At 40.5% G+C, this 13,552-nt stretch overlaps 1 protein-coding gene across 6 annotated transcripts in view; it reads left to right on the forward strand.

The window, feature by feature from the left end:
• The window catches only part of LOC126299600 (syntaxin-binding protein 5), a 901,795-nt gene that overhangs the window by 601,520 nt on the left and 286,723 nt on the right, over positions 1–13,552 (forward strand). For all 6 annotated transcript variants that reach the window (XR_007552829.1, XM_049991623.1, XM_049991624.1 and 3 more), the window contains exons 7-9: positions 2,070–2,145; positions 6,148–6,302; positions 6,414–6,705. Coding sequence is in view for 5 of the 6 variants with exons in the window: in XM_049991623.1 (XP_049847580.1) it covers positions 2,070–2,145; positions 6,148–6,302; positions 6,414–6,705 (523 nt within the window). In the remaining variant the exon portion in view is untranslated. The remainder of the gene's footprint in view (positions 1–2,069; positions 2,146–6,147; positions 6,303–6,413; positions 6,706–13,552) is intronic.

The raw sequence follows: 13,552 nt of genomic DNA on the forward strand, positions 1-13,552 counted from the left end.
CAACAATTTCATGAAGTTTCACTAAGACTGATGCCATTGTTGCATATAATCAGGTTGAGAATTTTTTGTGGATTGTAGCATTTACCTCAGAGCTCATCAACTCTACTATACCTGGAATTGAGACTTCAGCTGTTACCACTGGCCTGGCCTCTACGCAGCAACTGGACATATGTTGTTTATTTTTCAGTTCACAGTGCTTTTCAGTTCTGATATCGCTCGTGTACAAAAAATATAGCACTGTTGCAAAGGACACTATTACTGGAATAAATTCACGTAGTATTAAATGACAGCACTCTGGAATTCACTTGTATATCAGCAAAAATTTAACATAATTTACACTAGCTTCCAGCTTGGTGTGTTGGGATGAATATGTGGCAAAAGTGGATGGTTGTTGTTGTTAGAATTCTCATGATATTTGTTGAAAGCATGATGTGTTTCCCACCTGAGCCTCGCCCCACTGTTTTCTGTATGACTGTCATTCCTAAAGTAGGTATAATTTAGAGTAGAACATAGATGCAGTCATAGAGCTGATAAGTCAACTACCTCCCTTCACCATCTGTCTCTCCTTTTGAGAGATTCCTGTGGAGACAGTGTTCAAAATAGGCTTGCTTGTGTGGAATAATAATACATTTTTATGTCTGTTGTTATTTTGGACTATCATATGCTCCAGAATGAAATTTTTATTTGGGAGGAGCAAGGTTAAAATTTTCATGTGACAATTTTGATTTCAGTTTTTTATGGTTCTCTTGGATCACTGTAAGTTAAAATTCATATGGTTATCCTAAGAATGATATAGATGATTCCTTCTGCTGCTTTTGCTTGTTGAGCTGCTGGTCCATCTGTAATTACATTGGGATTCATTGGACAAATAACTAGAAGTTTCAGTTTTTCTCATCTTGTTTTACCAAATGAAGAGAGATATTTGTAGAAGTCTTACCCAATACAAGGTATCATTTGGCAAAAACTTTGCAATTTGTGTTTTGTTTAACTGATGATTCATTGATAATCTGGAAGTTATTGTGGAAATCATCACAAGTCATTTATCATTGTTCATGGGACACACTTCTGTTTGTGTTGTTACATTTGACTTAGGGAGGGATTCTGAGAGCATACTGCTTAGCTCAAAATGTTTGTCAACATGATGAAATTGTAGAAACTGGAGTACGTGCTGTGGTGGTGGATACTAAGTGCATTCACAAAGTAATGGCCTGTATAGTGTAAGTACCTTGAAAAGGTTTTATTTATAATTTTGCAACTAAATTGGAGAGATGTTGAGACAATTTCAGATAAAAATCTGTACTTAAAAAAAAAAGTCACTTGTGGCTTTCATAGGTATTCTTTTCAACATAAGAAGAAGAATACAACAAAAACATTGTTTCAACTGGTCAGAAAGGCTACATACTGTAACTATGATTGGCAGCTACACAAATTTGAAAACCTGTGGAAACATTCAGAAAAAACAAATATTTTAGCAACAATCATGTTGTTGACAGTGAAATAATAAAGTTTATTACATTACTGTGGGACAGAATGACCAGTTTGTGTGTGCCTTCAAGTATTACTCCTTCCAGAGGGAGAAAAGAGAGAATGACCACCTTGAAACTGGTTGAGTGGATGTGTCCATCTTGGAGACACCCAGTACTCAGTACCTAGTACGTGAGCATGCTCCACAAAATGACTTCGATAGTTTTCTGTACTTTCATATGTTTGTATAGGCAGTACTCAGAATCTCACCCGCTAGAGTAAAGTACTGACAAGCCATTCTGTCTTCTTGTAATTTGAGTCTCCTCAGTTGAATTTTCTTTTTAATGATCAAGTTTAAAATTTCAGTTTTAAGTTTTCTGGTTCACATGCCATAATAGGATTAAATAGCAAATTGTTCCATTTCTCATTTAATGTGTACAAACATGTGCATAATTCTTATTGCTAGTTGTGAAATTAAAATTATTCATGTAAACAGCTATTCAGATATGCAGAACAGTGTTTCGTTTCCTAACCAAATAATTTGACATTTTACATATAGTTTCAGTTTCTAAAACTATTCACTCATCTATTTACTTCCTTTCTAGCTAAGACAAACAAGGATGGAAAACTGGAATCTTGTAAACCTATCCAGAAAGTGGAATGGAAAACATCCAGAACAGGGTGGGTAATAACTAAAATAACAAAATAGATTCATGCATACAGAAGGTAATTGTAGGTATTTAAAGCAGAGCTGTAGATAAAGGCTAAAACAATGATTGAAACCTGCTGAATGGGAGCATTGCTTTCTTTGGCTTTCAGTATTAGTTTCTCTTCAAAACTGGTACAGTGTAGAAACCATACACATTCTTCTTTGGCAGTGTGTCCTTAAGACTGATAGCTGCTATAGTAATTAAATAACATGTGAATACCTGTTTCCTGTTTATCTAATTCATGGCAGTACAAGTAAGAATTGTCTTCAGCATGAATGCTACTGTTTTCTATTGGCCGTTAACTATCAAATGTTGAGTAATGACAACAAACTTACAACTTGCAACACAAGCAGCTGTGGCAACAAAATTATAAGGGCTTCCTAAGCTATAAAAAGAAAGTATTCTTTTAATAAGTATTGATTAGTAACTTTTGTGCAGTTGGGTACAAGCTGATAAAAATCTTAAGTGTGCTCACAGCCGGTAAGTGAGGAAATGAGGACCACTTTTACAACTCTACTGAATTTGTATACCATCTCACTCAACAGCTACTTTTGGATAAGGAAGTTTCAGTGTGATGTCCCTACTTATGAGTGTTGTACAAGCGTTGTACCAAAAGTAAGATTTCCAACGAGCTACAGCCACGAGGAAAGGTGCTAGGCTAAATCCAACAACAGTGCCGTGTGCAGTGGTTCCCCCACTCTCAAGTCTGCCTGTTGGTGATTCACTACATTGCTCAGTGTTAGCTTGGCAGCTGCCATAGATGGAAGTGTTGATCGCAGCTCCCGCCAAGTGCGAGGTTCCAGCAGTAACCCGGTTTCTTCACACAAGGAACTTACCACCCATGAAGATTCATCAGCAGCTGATTGAGGTTTATGGTGAAGAGTGCATGTCCATTCGGCACATCTGGAAATTGTGCAGGGCATTTGCTGAGGGTTGCACAGAAGTTCATGATGAAGAATGGAGTGGAAGACCACTGGTTGTTGATGCGATTGTCCAGATGATCAACAGTGAGCTGCTCAAAGATCTTAGGGCCACTGCCTGTGAACTTGTTGAGTGCATTCCTGAAGCTTCCCATGGCACAACTGAAAATACATTAACAGAAACGTTGGGTTATTGCAAGGTGTGTGCTCACTGGGTTCCCTGGATGCTGACTGGCGGATACAAGGAGCAACGCCTTGACTGCGCTCGCAAGTTTCTTCAACAATATGAGGGAGGAGGCAACAAGGAGAAGTGGTTGGACTCTCTATCATCATGGGAGATGAAATGTGGGTGTTTCATTATACCTCCAAAACCAAACAACAACCTCGTCAGTGGCGTCACTTCGGTTCACGGCCACCAAAGAAATTCAAACAAACGCAGTCGGCAGGTAAGGTTATGGCAACTGTGTTTTGGGATTGAAAGAGGGTACTTCTCATCGATTTTGTGCGACCTGGGATGACAATAAACTCATACGGATGTTGTGAAACAGTGACCAAACTCCAGTGAGCAATCCAGAATCACCAGAGAGGTCGACTGATGGAGGGAGTAGTGCTTCTTTATGACAATGCTCAGCCCCACATCGCTTGTCAAACATGGGAGCTACTAAAGAAATTTGGGTGGACTGTTTGCCCCATCCCCCGTACAGCCTGGACTTAGCCCCCAACGATTATCAACTCTTCCCCAAGCTAAAGGAACAGTTAGATGGCAAATGCTTCAAGAGCAATGATAAAGTCTGAGCTTCCTTAACGGGTTGGCAGGAGACATCTTCGACATAGGAATACAAAAGCTGGGCACCGTCTTCAAAAGTGTGTCGAAAAAAATGGAGACCATGTTGAAAAATAGACAAAAGTGTAAGCTTTTCAACGATGTGTAAATTAATGACAATGAACAATGTTTTCTATTTGTAAAAGATACGGGAACCTTACTTTTGGTACAACCTTCATATATTATTTTCAGAATCTTGAGACCAGATGGGTGAAAAATTTGATTGTTGTTGTGCTGTATACTCCAGGCATGCTAATATGTCAGCCTATATTCAGTTCAACAAAAATCTTATTGATAGACTAGTTAGAGAGGTGAACCTATATACAGGACATTTTGACTCGAGACATTATATTGTGCTAAGTTGCTGTAACAGAAAAACTTCACAATTTCTTGGAACACACAAACCCTGTCCATTGTATTGCAAAATACATTATATAACTCTAAAAGACCTGAATAGATAGCTGCACTCATTAGCAAGCTGCTTCTTGGATTTGGGAAGGCACACTGGCCCCTGATCGTATCTGTCAGTTGATTAATGATGAGGGCCTTTGTGCTGGCAACCTTGGATGTTGCTTTTAGGTGCTATCCCAACCTGACTAGGTGAATACTGAGCTGGTACCCACATCCCCTCTAAGTTACATGATTTACAAACATTTAGAAAACATGCTCACATTCCCACATGAGAGAGCACAACGGGAAGAGCACCCTGCCACCATTTACCACTAACATTGCCAAATCCTATAAACATGTCAACCCTGTGAAGACATAAGACAAGGCCAGGAGAAAGAAGAAGAAAGATGGCACTTGAATAAAAGGGCCATCTGCTTACTCTTTGTGTATTAGTCAAGAGAAGATCAGTCTATTTCTTGGCTTCATTGTGTGTAGAAAATGCACTCCTCGATACAACACCATCTGTCATAAATAGTTACTATGCTTCGTACTTTGATCCACAGATGTTGCACACCATTAGGCAAAGAGAGCTTCACTGAGTAACAGAGACATCTACAAATGGTGCACAATAGATATCATTATTCAGTTAAATAAAGTGATGGTCTTTTTTTTTAAAAATCTTTCTTTTCCCCTCCAGTCAAAATGAACAATGCCTCTGGACATATGGAGACTGAGAAAGGAAAAGAAAAGCCATTGGCTACTTATATGCATTATGCTGGCTTCATTTCCAGAAAAAATGATTTCTTATGGAAACACAGCTTCCAATGAATTCACTCTCATCAACAAAGATTAAGCTCTGCTTTGTAATATTAGAAATGATATAGGCCTATGTGTCTTGTCATATCTGGAAAAGGCTATCAGAATAGCCCAATAGAGGTGCAAGTAACATGAATGACACAACCAAATGAAGCAACCAAGTGAATTGGCTGCCACCAAGCATTTCCCGGAATATCATCAAAAAATGAGGTTCAGTAAGACCAGCATAATAGTCCAGGTTCCGGAATAGTGTTTTTAAGGAGACTGCTAAAATTAGCGCACACACACACACACACACACACACACACACACTCTCTCTCTCTCTCTCTCTCTCTCTCTCTCTCTCTCTCTCTCTCTCTCTCTCTCTCTCTCTCTCTCTCTCTCTCTCTCTCTCTCTCTCTCCCCCCCCCCCCCCTCCCCCCTCTCTAGCACCCACTTTAGTAAGGCTTCATTTTCATCTAATTTGTCAGCGCAAGAAAACTCAAAAAAGACTTGTTCCATGGAATAACATCATGAGTAGAGGAATAAAAATGCATATCAAAGGGTACAGTGGCTGGTAAGAGCCAAACTCTGCTGTAAGTAGAGGCATTATACTGACAGCATCTTGATTCTGTTTAGTACACACACGAGACAACAGATGCGTGCACCTGAAGGAAATAACTGTTAGATCCACTTTCAAAATATTAGACACAAAATGAATCATCAGCTCTGCTACAGATACATAATATACAAGCTAACCCGTCAGGAGTAGGACACCACTAAAACATTTGTACCATGTTAAGTTTGATGCAAAATATATTTTTTCATCCTCATATTGACTGACTTAGGTACACATGAAGACTTCAGTTCTTCTACATTTGTTATTTTCTGTTGTTCCAGTGCAAAACATTATTATTATTATTATTATTATTATTATTATTACTATTTACTCATTTCAACTGCAGTGAATCAGTTTTTTATAGTGTTTCTGTGTCAGTTATACACCTGTATGAAAATAGCAGCAAGTGAAATTTTTCATTTACAGGGAAAGTTACATCATATTTTCTGGAGGTCTCACATATGATAAGGCAGGAAGGTCTCCAAGTATAACTGTTATCCATGGAAAGACAACAACAGTACTGGAGATGGAACATAATGTTGTGGACTTCATCACATTATGTGAAAGTCCATGGACAAGTGGTCTGTATTTGTAAATATTAAGTTAACCTTACTGTCACATAATGAGACAGATATTTACATTTATGAAAAATGAGAAAATTTTAATCATTTTGTTACTTTGGTTTGTTTTAGATTTCCAAGAGCCTTATGCCATTGTGGTATTATTGAACAATGACCTGGTTGTAATTGATCTTCTTACAACTGGCTACCCTTGTTTCGAAAACCCATATCCTATGGACATTCATGAATCCCCTGTTACATGTTGCTCTTATTTTGCGGATTGCCCTTCTGATCTGATACCAGCCTTTTATTCTGTTGGTGCTCGTGCTAAGAATCGAACAGGATTTAGTGAGAAGGAGTGGCCCTTGAGTGGTGGCGAGTGGAGCACAACTTCATGCAGCTATTATGAAATTATTTTAACAGGGTAAGTTGTATATCTAAGCAAGCTGCTGTATGCTTAAAACCTCTATAATTTCTGTTGGTGTTATAAATAAGATCAATTTGAGTTATTTTATTAAAAAATTTCTACTTTTTGACAGTTTCATTGGTGACTGTTGTATCATACATGCTCATCATCCACATGGTATTTGTTTGATACCATGAATTATTTGTTTTATTAATTTCAAAGACGCACCAATAGCAGGGTGGACACATCAACCACCTCTAATCACGCAGCAGCAGCGTCGGTGGTGGTGGTGGTGGTGGTGGTGGTGGTGGTGGTGGTGGTCTGAAACCATATTGTTTTTACAAAACATGTTGGAGAACGTAATTTCATTATCTATGAATATCAGGACTAAATTTAAAAAAAAGTATGGTGGGAAGCAAAAAGTCATTTTGTGTTTGAAGAACTTCTATAAGATAAAAATGTAACTGGTCTCAAGCACCTTTGTTCAACTGCACTGCACTTCCTTGTCATCAGTGTGTGCATTTAGAACAAATCACTAAAGACCAATGTTAGTGTTTGAAGGGGAAAAAATCACCTTAGTCTTCTTCCTCTTCTTCTTTTAACATAAGCAGTACGCAGGTGAAGAATAGAACCATGAATGACCAAAACCAGTTTTGGTCAAGTGACCATCTTCGAGTCAGGGATATCACTACATAAAGTTAAAGGAAGGTCCCTTGTCATCCAGTACATAATCACCATTAATCAGTTGCAGCATCTGCCACTTTCAAAATGGATGCATATATAAGTGACAGTTGCTGCAACAGATAATTATTATGCACTAAATGCCAAGGAACTTTCCTTTAATTTGATATAATGTTATTTGTGACTTGAAGATATTTGCTTCACTGAAACTGGTTGTTGGTAAATAAACACACTTTACAGGAGCTTCTGCTGTTCCTTGATGCCTTTCAAGTACAGGGTTGCTATAATTAGCTTTTCATTAACTGAGTCAGTGTAGATGGAAAACTGTTTACTGTATAGGTACCCACCTTTATAGGAATGATGTTCAGACTGTGCACCATGAGATACATGTTGTTAGTAGTATTAGTGTCATGATTTGCTGTTACGCACCAGTATTGGTACAGTGACACAGTGTTGAAACACAAGCACCAGTGCGCATTACAGTTAGCATGAGTCTGGACAAGATGAGCAGGACTTCATTCATAAAACTTTTTTTATCAAAACAACATTTCTTCCCAAGTATCAAAACATTAAAGGAATATGGAGAGGTACTCGTTCTGCACTGGGGTTGAAGAACAGGATACAGAAGTTTGAAATAACTGACAATTTCGGAATTGCTCTTTGGAGAGGCTATTGGCCAATTGTGCCACAAATTGTTAAACATGTTACTGTTACCATGGCTGAAAATGCTGCATGCAGTGAGCTGTCTTCAAGCGATGTGCGAGCTGTACTCGACAGATGAACATTTCGTGGTCCACCGTTCACAAAGTGCTCTGAGTAGCCAGGAAATGGTATCTTGAGCACAGTTCCTGGCTGTCATTAATACAAATGGAAATCACTTTGAGCAACATTTGTAACCTGGAATGTTAAATGGTGTGCAATTAACAAATCTTCCCATCTGATGCAGAAATGAAAATGTATGCTTTCAGTAGTTTATTCATTATTTCTCTTTCAAATGCCATGACCAAATTTCCACAAAGTTTCATTGTCCTACAGTTGTGTTTTTCATCCTCTCAAGGAGCAAAAGTTTAATTATAAGTGCTCTGTACATTGTACCTGTGCACCACTGCTAAGAGAAAATGTTTTTCAGTATGTTGTGGTACCAGTGGATGTTGTACAACTTTTTGAAATTCAAAAAGTGTCGTACCATCTGGAACACCCATATGAATTAATCACAGTACATTTTGATGACATTCTTACATGTAAAGATTTATTTAGAGGAGGCTGAAAAACATGAGCACAATTAAGGGAGTGGGGGCAAAGAAAATGAATTATCCTGTCATTCATCTCAAATAATATGGGAGAAGTAATAATGCTCTGCACGAACGGGCGCAAGTGTGTGTGTGTGTGTGTGTGTGTGTGTGTGTGTGTGTGTGTGTGTGTGTGTGTTTTCTTCTAAAATCCCATCTGAAACAAGTATCGATGAAACTCGTACTATAAGTCATCTGACTGGTTTTGTATATTGCACAAGCCACACAGTATAATGATTATACTGAAATAATAATAATAATAATAATAATAATAATAATAATAATAATAATAATAATTATACAACTGAAATGTTGTGTAGGACAATTGTCACTGTGTGAAATTATTGACAATGGAGACTGCAGTAGCAGTGTTGTAACCATGACTTAATATCTTGGGTTACTGAAAATTTACATCAGAAGAATTTTTTACAGTTACTCTACCATTCAATTAGGTCTTAATTGGAATGCCTTCTTTTCATTTGTACTTCATACTCCAGTGCTGTAATTATCATGTTCCTGCTGCAATTAAAAATTGCCTCTCTCAAAAACCTGCTTAATCTAAATCTATTCCTAGAAATGTAGCTTTTCTGGGCCATATTCTTACTTCTTAGACCTTGAGGTAGGTACATCATGCATGTGGTGAAATGTTGTTGCTCTATCCTATGCTACCCTGTTGGTGAACTGTGTAGCAGAATCCTCCTCGACTGCGAGCAGTTTGTAAATCAGGATGAATGATATAACCATACAGTCTCGCCCACTTTACTATTAACACAAACCTCATTTACCTGTCAGGTACAGGTACCTCTGAATTTCATAGGCGGGAGTTCTCATTTTGGTAACGTTATTGTACTAACCACAAGAACACACAATGACAGACACAACACTTTGTTACATACAGAAATAACTTGTAACAAGAAGTCACCTGCCATGGAGGGGCTACACTGCCAATGTGAATAATCCTTGTCAGAATGTCAATATTTAAGTGTAGGTGAGGCTGGCTGGGTCTGACTATATAAGCTGTCGGCTGACTGGTAGAGCACACACGACCCTCTCCCACCCCCAAACCTGCCCCCCCCCCAAAAAAAAAAAAATCCCTCCCCTGCTGTAGGAGCCCAAGACAACAGGATCAGCATGATGGGTAATCAGTTGTCAAAGCTGGGATCCCTGACAACACCCAGTGGTGGTGTGGAAGGTGGAGACAACTCTGCTGCAGGCTGAGGCCATGTGGGAGACATCGAATTGGTGAGGGGTATGCCCACAAGCTGGAGGCTAATAGAGCTGCTACTAGAGGCTGTGAAGTTAAAGGCTCATCGGGCAGAGGCGATGACGCATGTACTACTGTATAGGCGGCACCCAGAGACCGGGCCTCCAGTGAAGGCAGTGCTGTGCCCAGGATGAGGGGGGTGGGGGGAGTGAGTACCCACCTGACATGTACCTGATTTGTATGGTGCTGGATCTCCTGGTCCTCAGTCTGGAGGGTGTGGACACAACAACTGTTCTGACACACGATGACCGCAATTAACCAATGGGGGCACTGATCAAACCATGCACCCAGACTGCTGTCCTCAGCAGAAACATTAGTACAGCAGATCATGATGACAAGTGAGATCTTGGACAGAGGAAGAGGTGGAGCAACATCCTCAGCTGGCACCTGTGGAGAAGTTTGGCAGGAACCAATTGGAGTCACACGCTAGGCCATCAGAAAAAAACTGTAATGCCTCCTCAGTGGGGAATTCTGGCACATATTTTTCCATCTATGTCTTAAAGGTGTGAACAACATGCTCAGTTTCCCCATTAGATTGGGGGCGAAAGGGTGGGAAGCGAACACATTAAATGCCTGACTGCTCACAGAAATCGTGAATTGCCTGAGATGAGAACTGAAGCCCATTGTCAGAAGTGAGAGTAACCAGGAGACCTTCCACTAAAAATGTTAGAACCAGAATAGTGACTTCAGTAGTGGCCATGGAACATTGGACTACGTACGGAAAAATACAAATATGTCTCAATGACAATCAGCAAAAATATATTCAGAAATGGGTCTGCAAAATCCACGTGAATGTGTTCCCAGGCTGCATTGCTGGAAGGCATGATGAGAACAAAGCCTTGGGAACTGCCTGTTGACTAGCACATTGGGGACATGCAGCAACCAGATACTCCAGTGCTGGACCAGTACACATGTGTGCGTGCCAAATCTTTGGTGAGGGAAACACCCTGTAACAGCTGTAAGACATCCTGCCACAAACTACCAGGGATGACCACCCTGGGAACGGTGTCATCAGTGAAGAGAATCTAAGACCGACAGATGATGGCACAAGACAAAGTAGTTAAGAAGCAGATCAGAAGTGTGACGTGGAGGAAGAGGAAACCAATACTTCTGGACAAGGTGGACTACCTACTTGAGGACAGGTTTGGATGTCGTTGCCTTGGTGACAGACACTAGTAATTAAAAACCTGTCTACTGCTTGGCGGGAGTAGATATCCAAATGAAAACACATGAGCTCTTCTTGATCAAACCTGGGGTCTGGCCAGTGGGTACCCAGGATAAAGTGTCTGTGTTGGCATGGTGCCCAATGGGGTGAAAATGAATGTCATAGTTGCATTTGAAGTTGAAGAAGGCTCACTGCTGTAGCCTGAGGGTCACTGTATTGGACACCTAGGCAGATGGACTAAATAATGAAGTTAATGGTTTGTGGTTTGTAATTCAATGGAATTTGGTGCCATACAAGAAAACATGAATTTCAGTAACGACATACACAATGCCAGAGCCTCCTCTTCAAGCTAGCAGTAGTGGACCCATGCCATACTGAGGATTTTGATGCAAACATCAGTGGCTGCTCAGAGACATCTGCATTTCGGTGGGACAAGGACTACCTCAATGCTGTACTGTGAGGTATCCATAGCCAAAACCAGTGATTTGTCAGGATAAAACGTATCTAGACACTGTGCCAAACCAAGGCTTTACTTCAATGTGGTGAAGGCCTGGTCACATGGTAGACAAAGGAAGTGCCTTTGTGGAGAAGGAGGTAAAGAGGGCATGCAGTGGTGGATGCCTCATGAATGAACCGGTGGTAATACAGTTTTACCAAGAAAAGCCTGTAGTTCTTGCAACAAGGCATGTGGCAGGTCCGCAGTGACCCTGAAAAGAATCTCAATGGGTGGAATGCCCTGCTGCTAGATGGCATGGCCCACTTATTCAAGAGATGGTTGGAAAAACTTTGACATCTGTAGATTGCAGTGCTGACTCATGGCCAGGAGTCTTAGAAAAAAGTTCCTGAGATTGTGCAGGTGGTTGCTCATAGTACAGCATAACAACATTGTCATTCAGGTAGCTGAAACAGTGCAGAATAGTGGATGTGACCTGTTCCAGATAGCACTGAAAAATTGTGGGGGGTACTTGCCAACCCAAATATCAACCATTGGTGTTGATGCAGGCTGACAGGTTCATTAAGCACCATGATATGCTTGGGGCAACTGATGATATACTTCAGAAAGGTCAAGTTTGGAGAAGAACTTAATCTGTGCTAAGCATGTGAGCAGTTCATCTGGACATGGCAACGGGTATTTGTTAACCATGGACTGCTGTGAATTCTTGGTGACCTTAAAATCACTAAAAAGTTCCAGTTTACCAGGGGTTTTCTTCACAATGACAAGGGGTGTGCCCCATTCAGTTGAGGAAATGGGAACCACAACCCTGAAGAGAGAGGAGTTGGTCCAGATCCACCGTGACTTGGGAGCAAAGGGCTGTAGTAATCTGCCTAGCATGAAAAAAAATCTGGGATGAGCCAACTGCTTCAAGGTTATGTGGACTTGAGAGTGTGTGGTGTGCTCTTAGCCCTTATGCAATGATATCCTGAAGTTTTAAGCACAGAGATTCCAATGATTGATAGGGGACTTTGGCAAATACCAACTGTATGGAGTCTGTAACTGAAAAGCCAAAGGCCTGAAAGTGTCAAGCCCGAACCGGTTTGCGAAATTAGCATCATGGACGGCAATAAAGGTAACAGTGTGAGTCACTGATTTAAAGGTAACTTTAGCTGTGAACTCACCAAGCAAGGGATTGTGCTGTTTACCATTTCTACAAAGGCGCCTGTTTACTGATGGCAGTGGTGGAGAGCCAAGATCTGCATATGGGCTGGAATACTTTACATGATGTGCAGAAGCTGCTGGATGAGCTGGCTTGCACTGTCGCTACATCATCCTTCCCAGGCACAGTGGATGCAGCCAGGCTACCCTCTACTGCTGTGCCATTGCAACAGGCTTCCAGCTGCTGACCACTGGTATGTCAGACCTCATATGATTGGGCAGTTGACAAAACCTCTTTGAGGGAGGGGTTCTCTAATTGGAGGGCCTGTTGCCAGACTTCCTTATCCAGGGCAGAGCAGATGATAACATCATGAACCATGATGTCTGAATATGACTCTTTTTTACTCTTCTGTGCACTCTTCTGGCCAGCCAGAGGAGTACATGGAGGAGAGGCTGCATGCACGTCCATGAGTGGCGACCTGTGATGGTTTTAGCATCTGCTGACTGCTCACTCAGATCTCAGGTGTGGAATCTAAGTGGGTTACTACTCTTATATTTCCCCAAATAATACAGATAACCCCACTTCTCCCATACTTTGATGCCTTTTGTAGGTTTCTTTACATACTCTGCTTTCTTTGTTCATTCTCTTACAAAACTGCCTTGCATCATCTTTACCTCTTGAGGCTGCTTGGATTTTATTTGCACATTTTGCTCTCTTCCACACATTTTGCCCACAGTAGGATTATGTTCCTTCAGTTTTATGGAAGACTATTACAATTAATATAGCTAAGAAAGTACTAGATATCTGTTAAAGAACTATTCATTATCCAGTTTCACTTTACGGTTATGGAGCACAGGTTTGCTTTGAGAAG

This window comes from Schistocerca gregaria, chromosome X (genome assembly GCF_023897955.1).
Source record: "Schistocerca gregaria isolate iqSchGreg1 chromosome X, iqSchGreg1.2, whole genome shotgun sequence".
Taxonomy (NCBI): domain Eukaryota; kingdom Metazoa; phylum Arthropoda; class Insecta; order Orthoptera; family Acrididae; genus Schistocerca; species Schistocerca gregaria.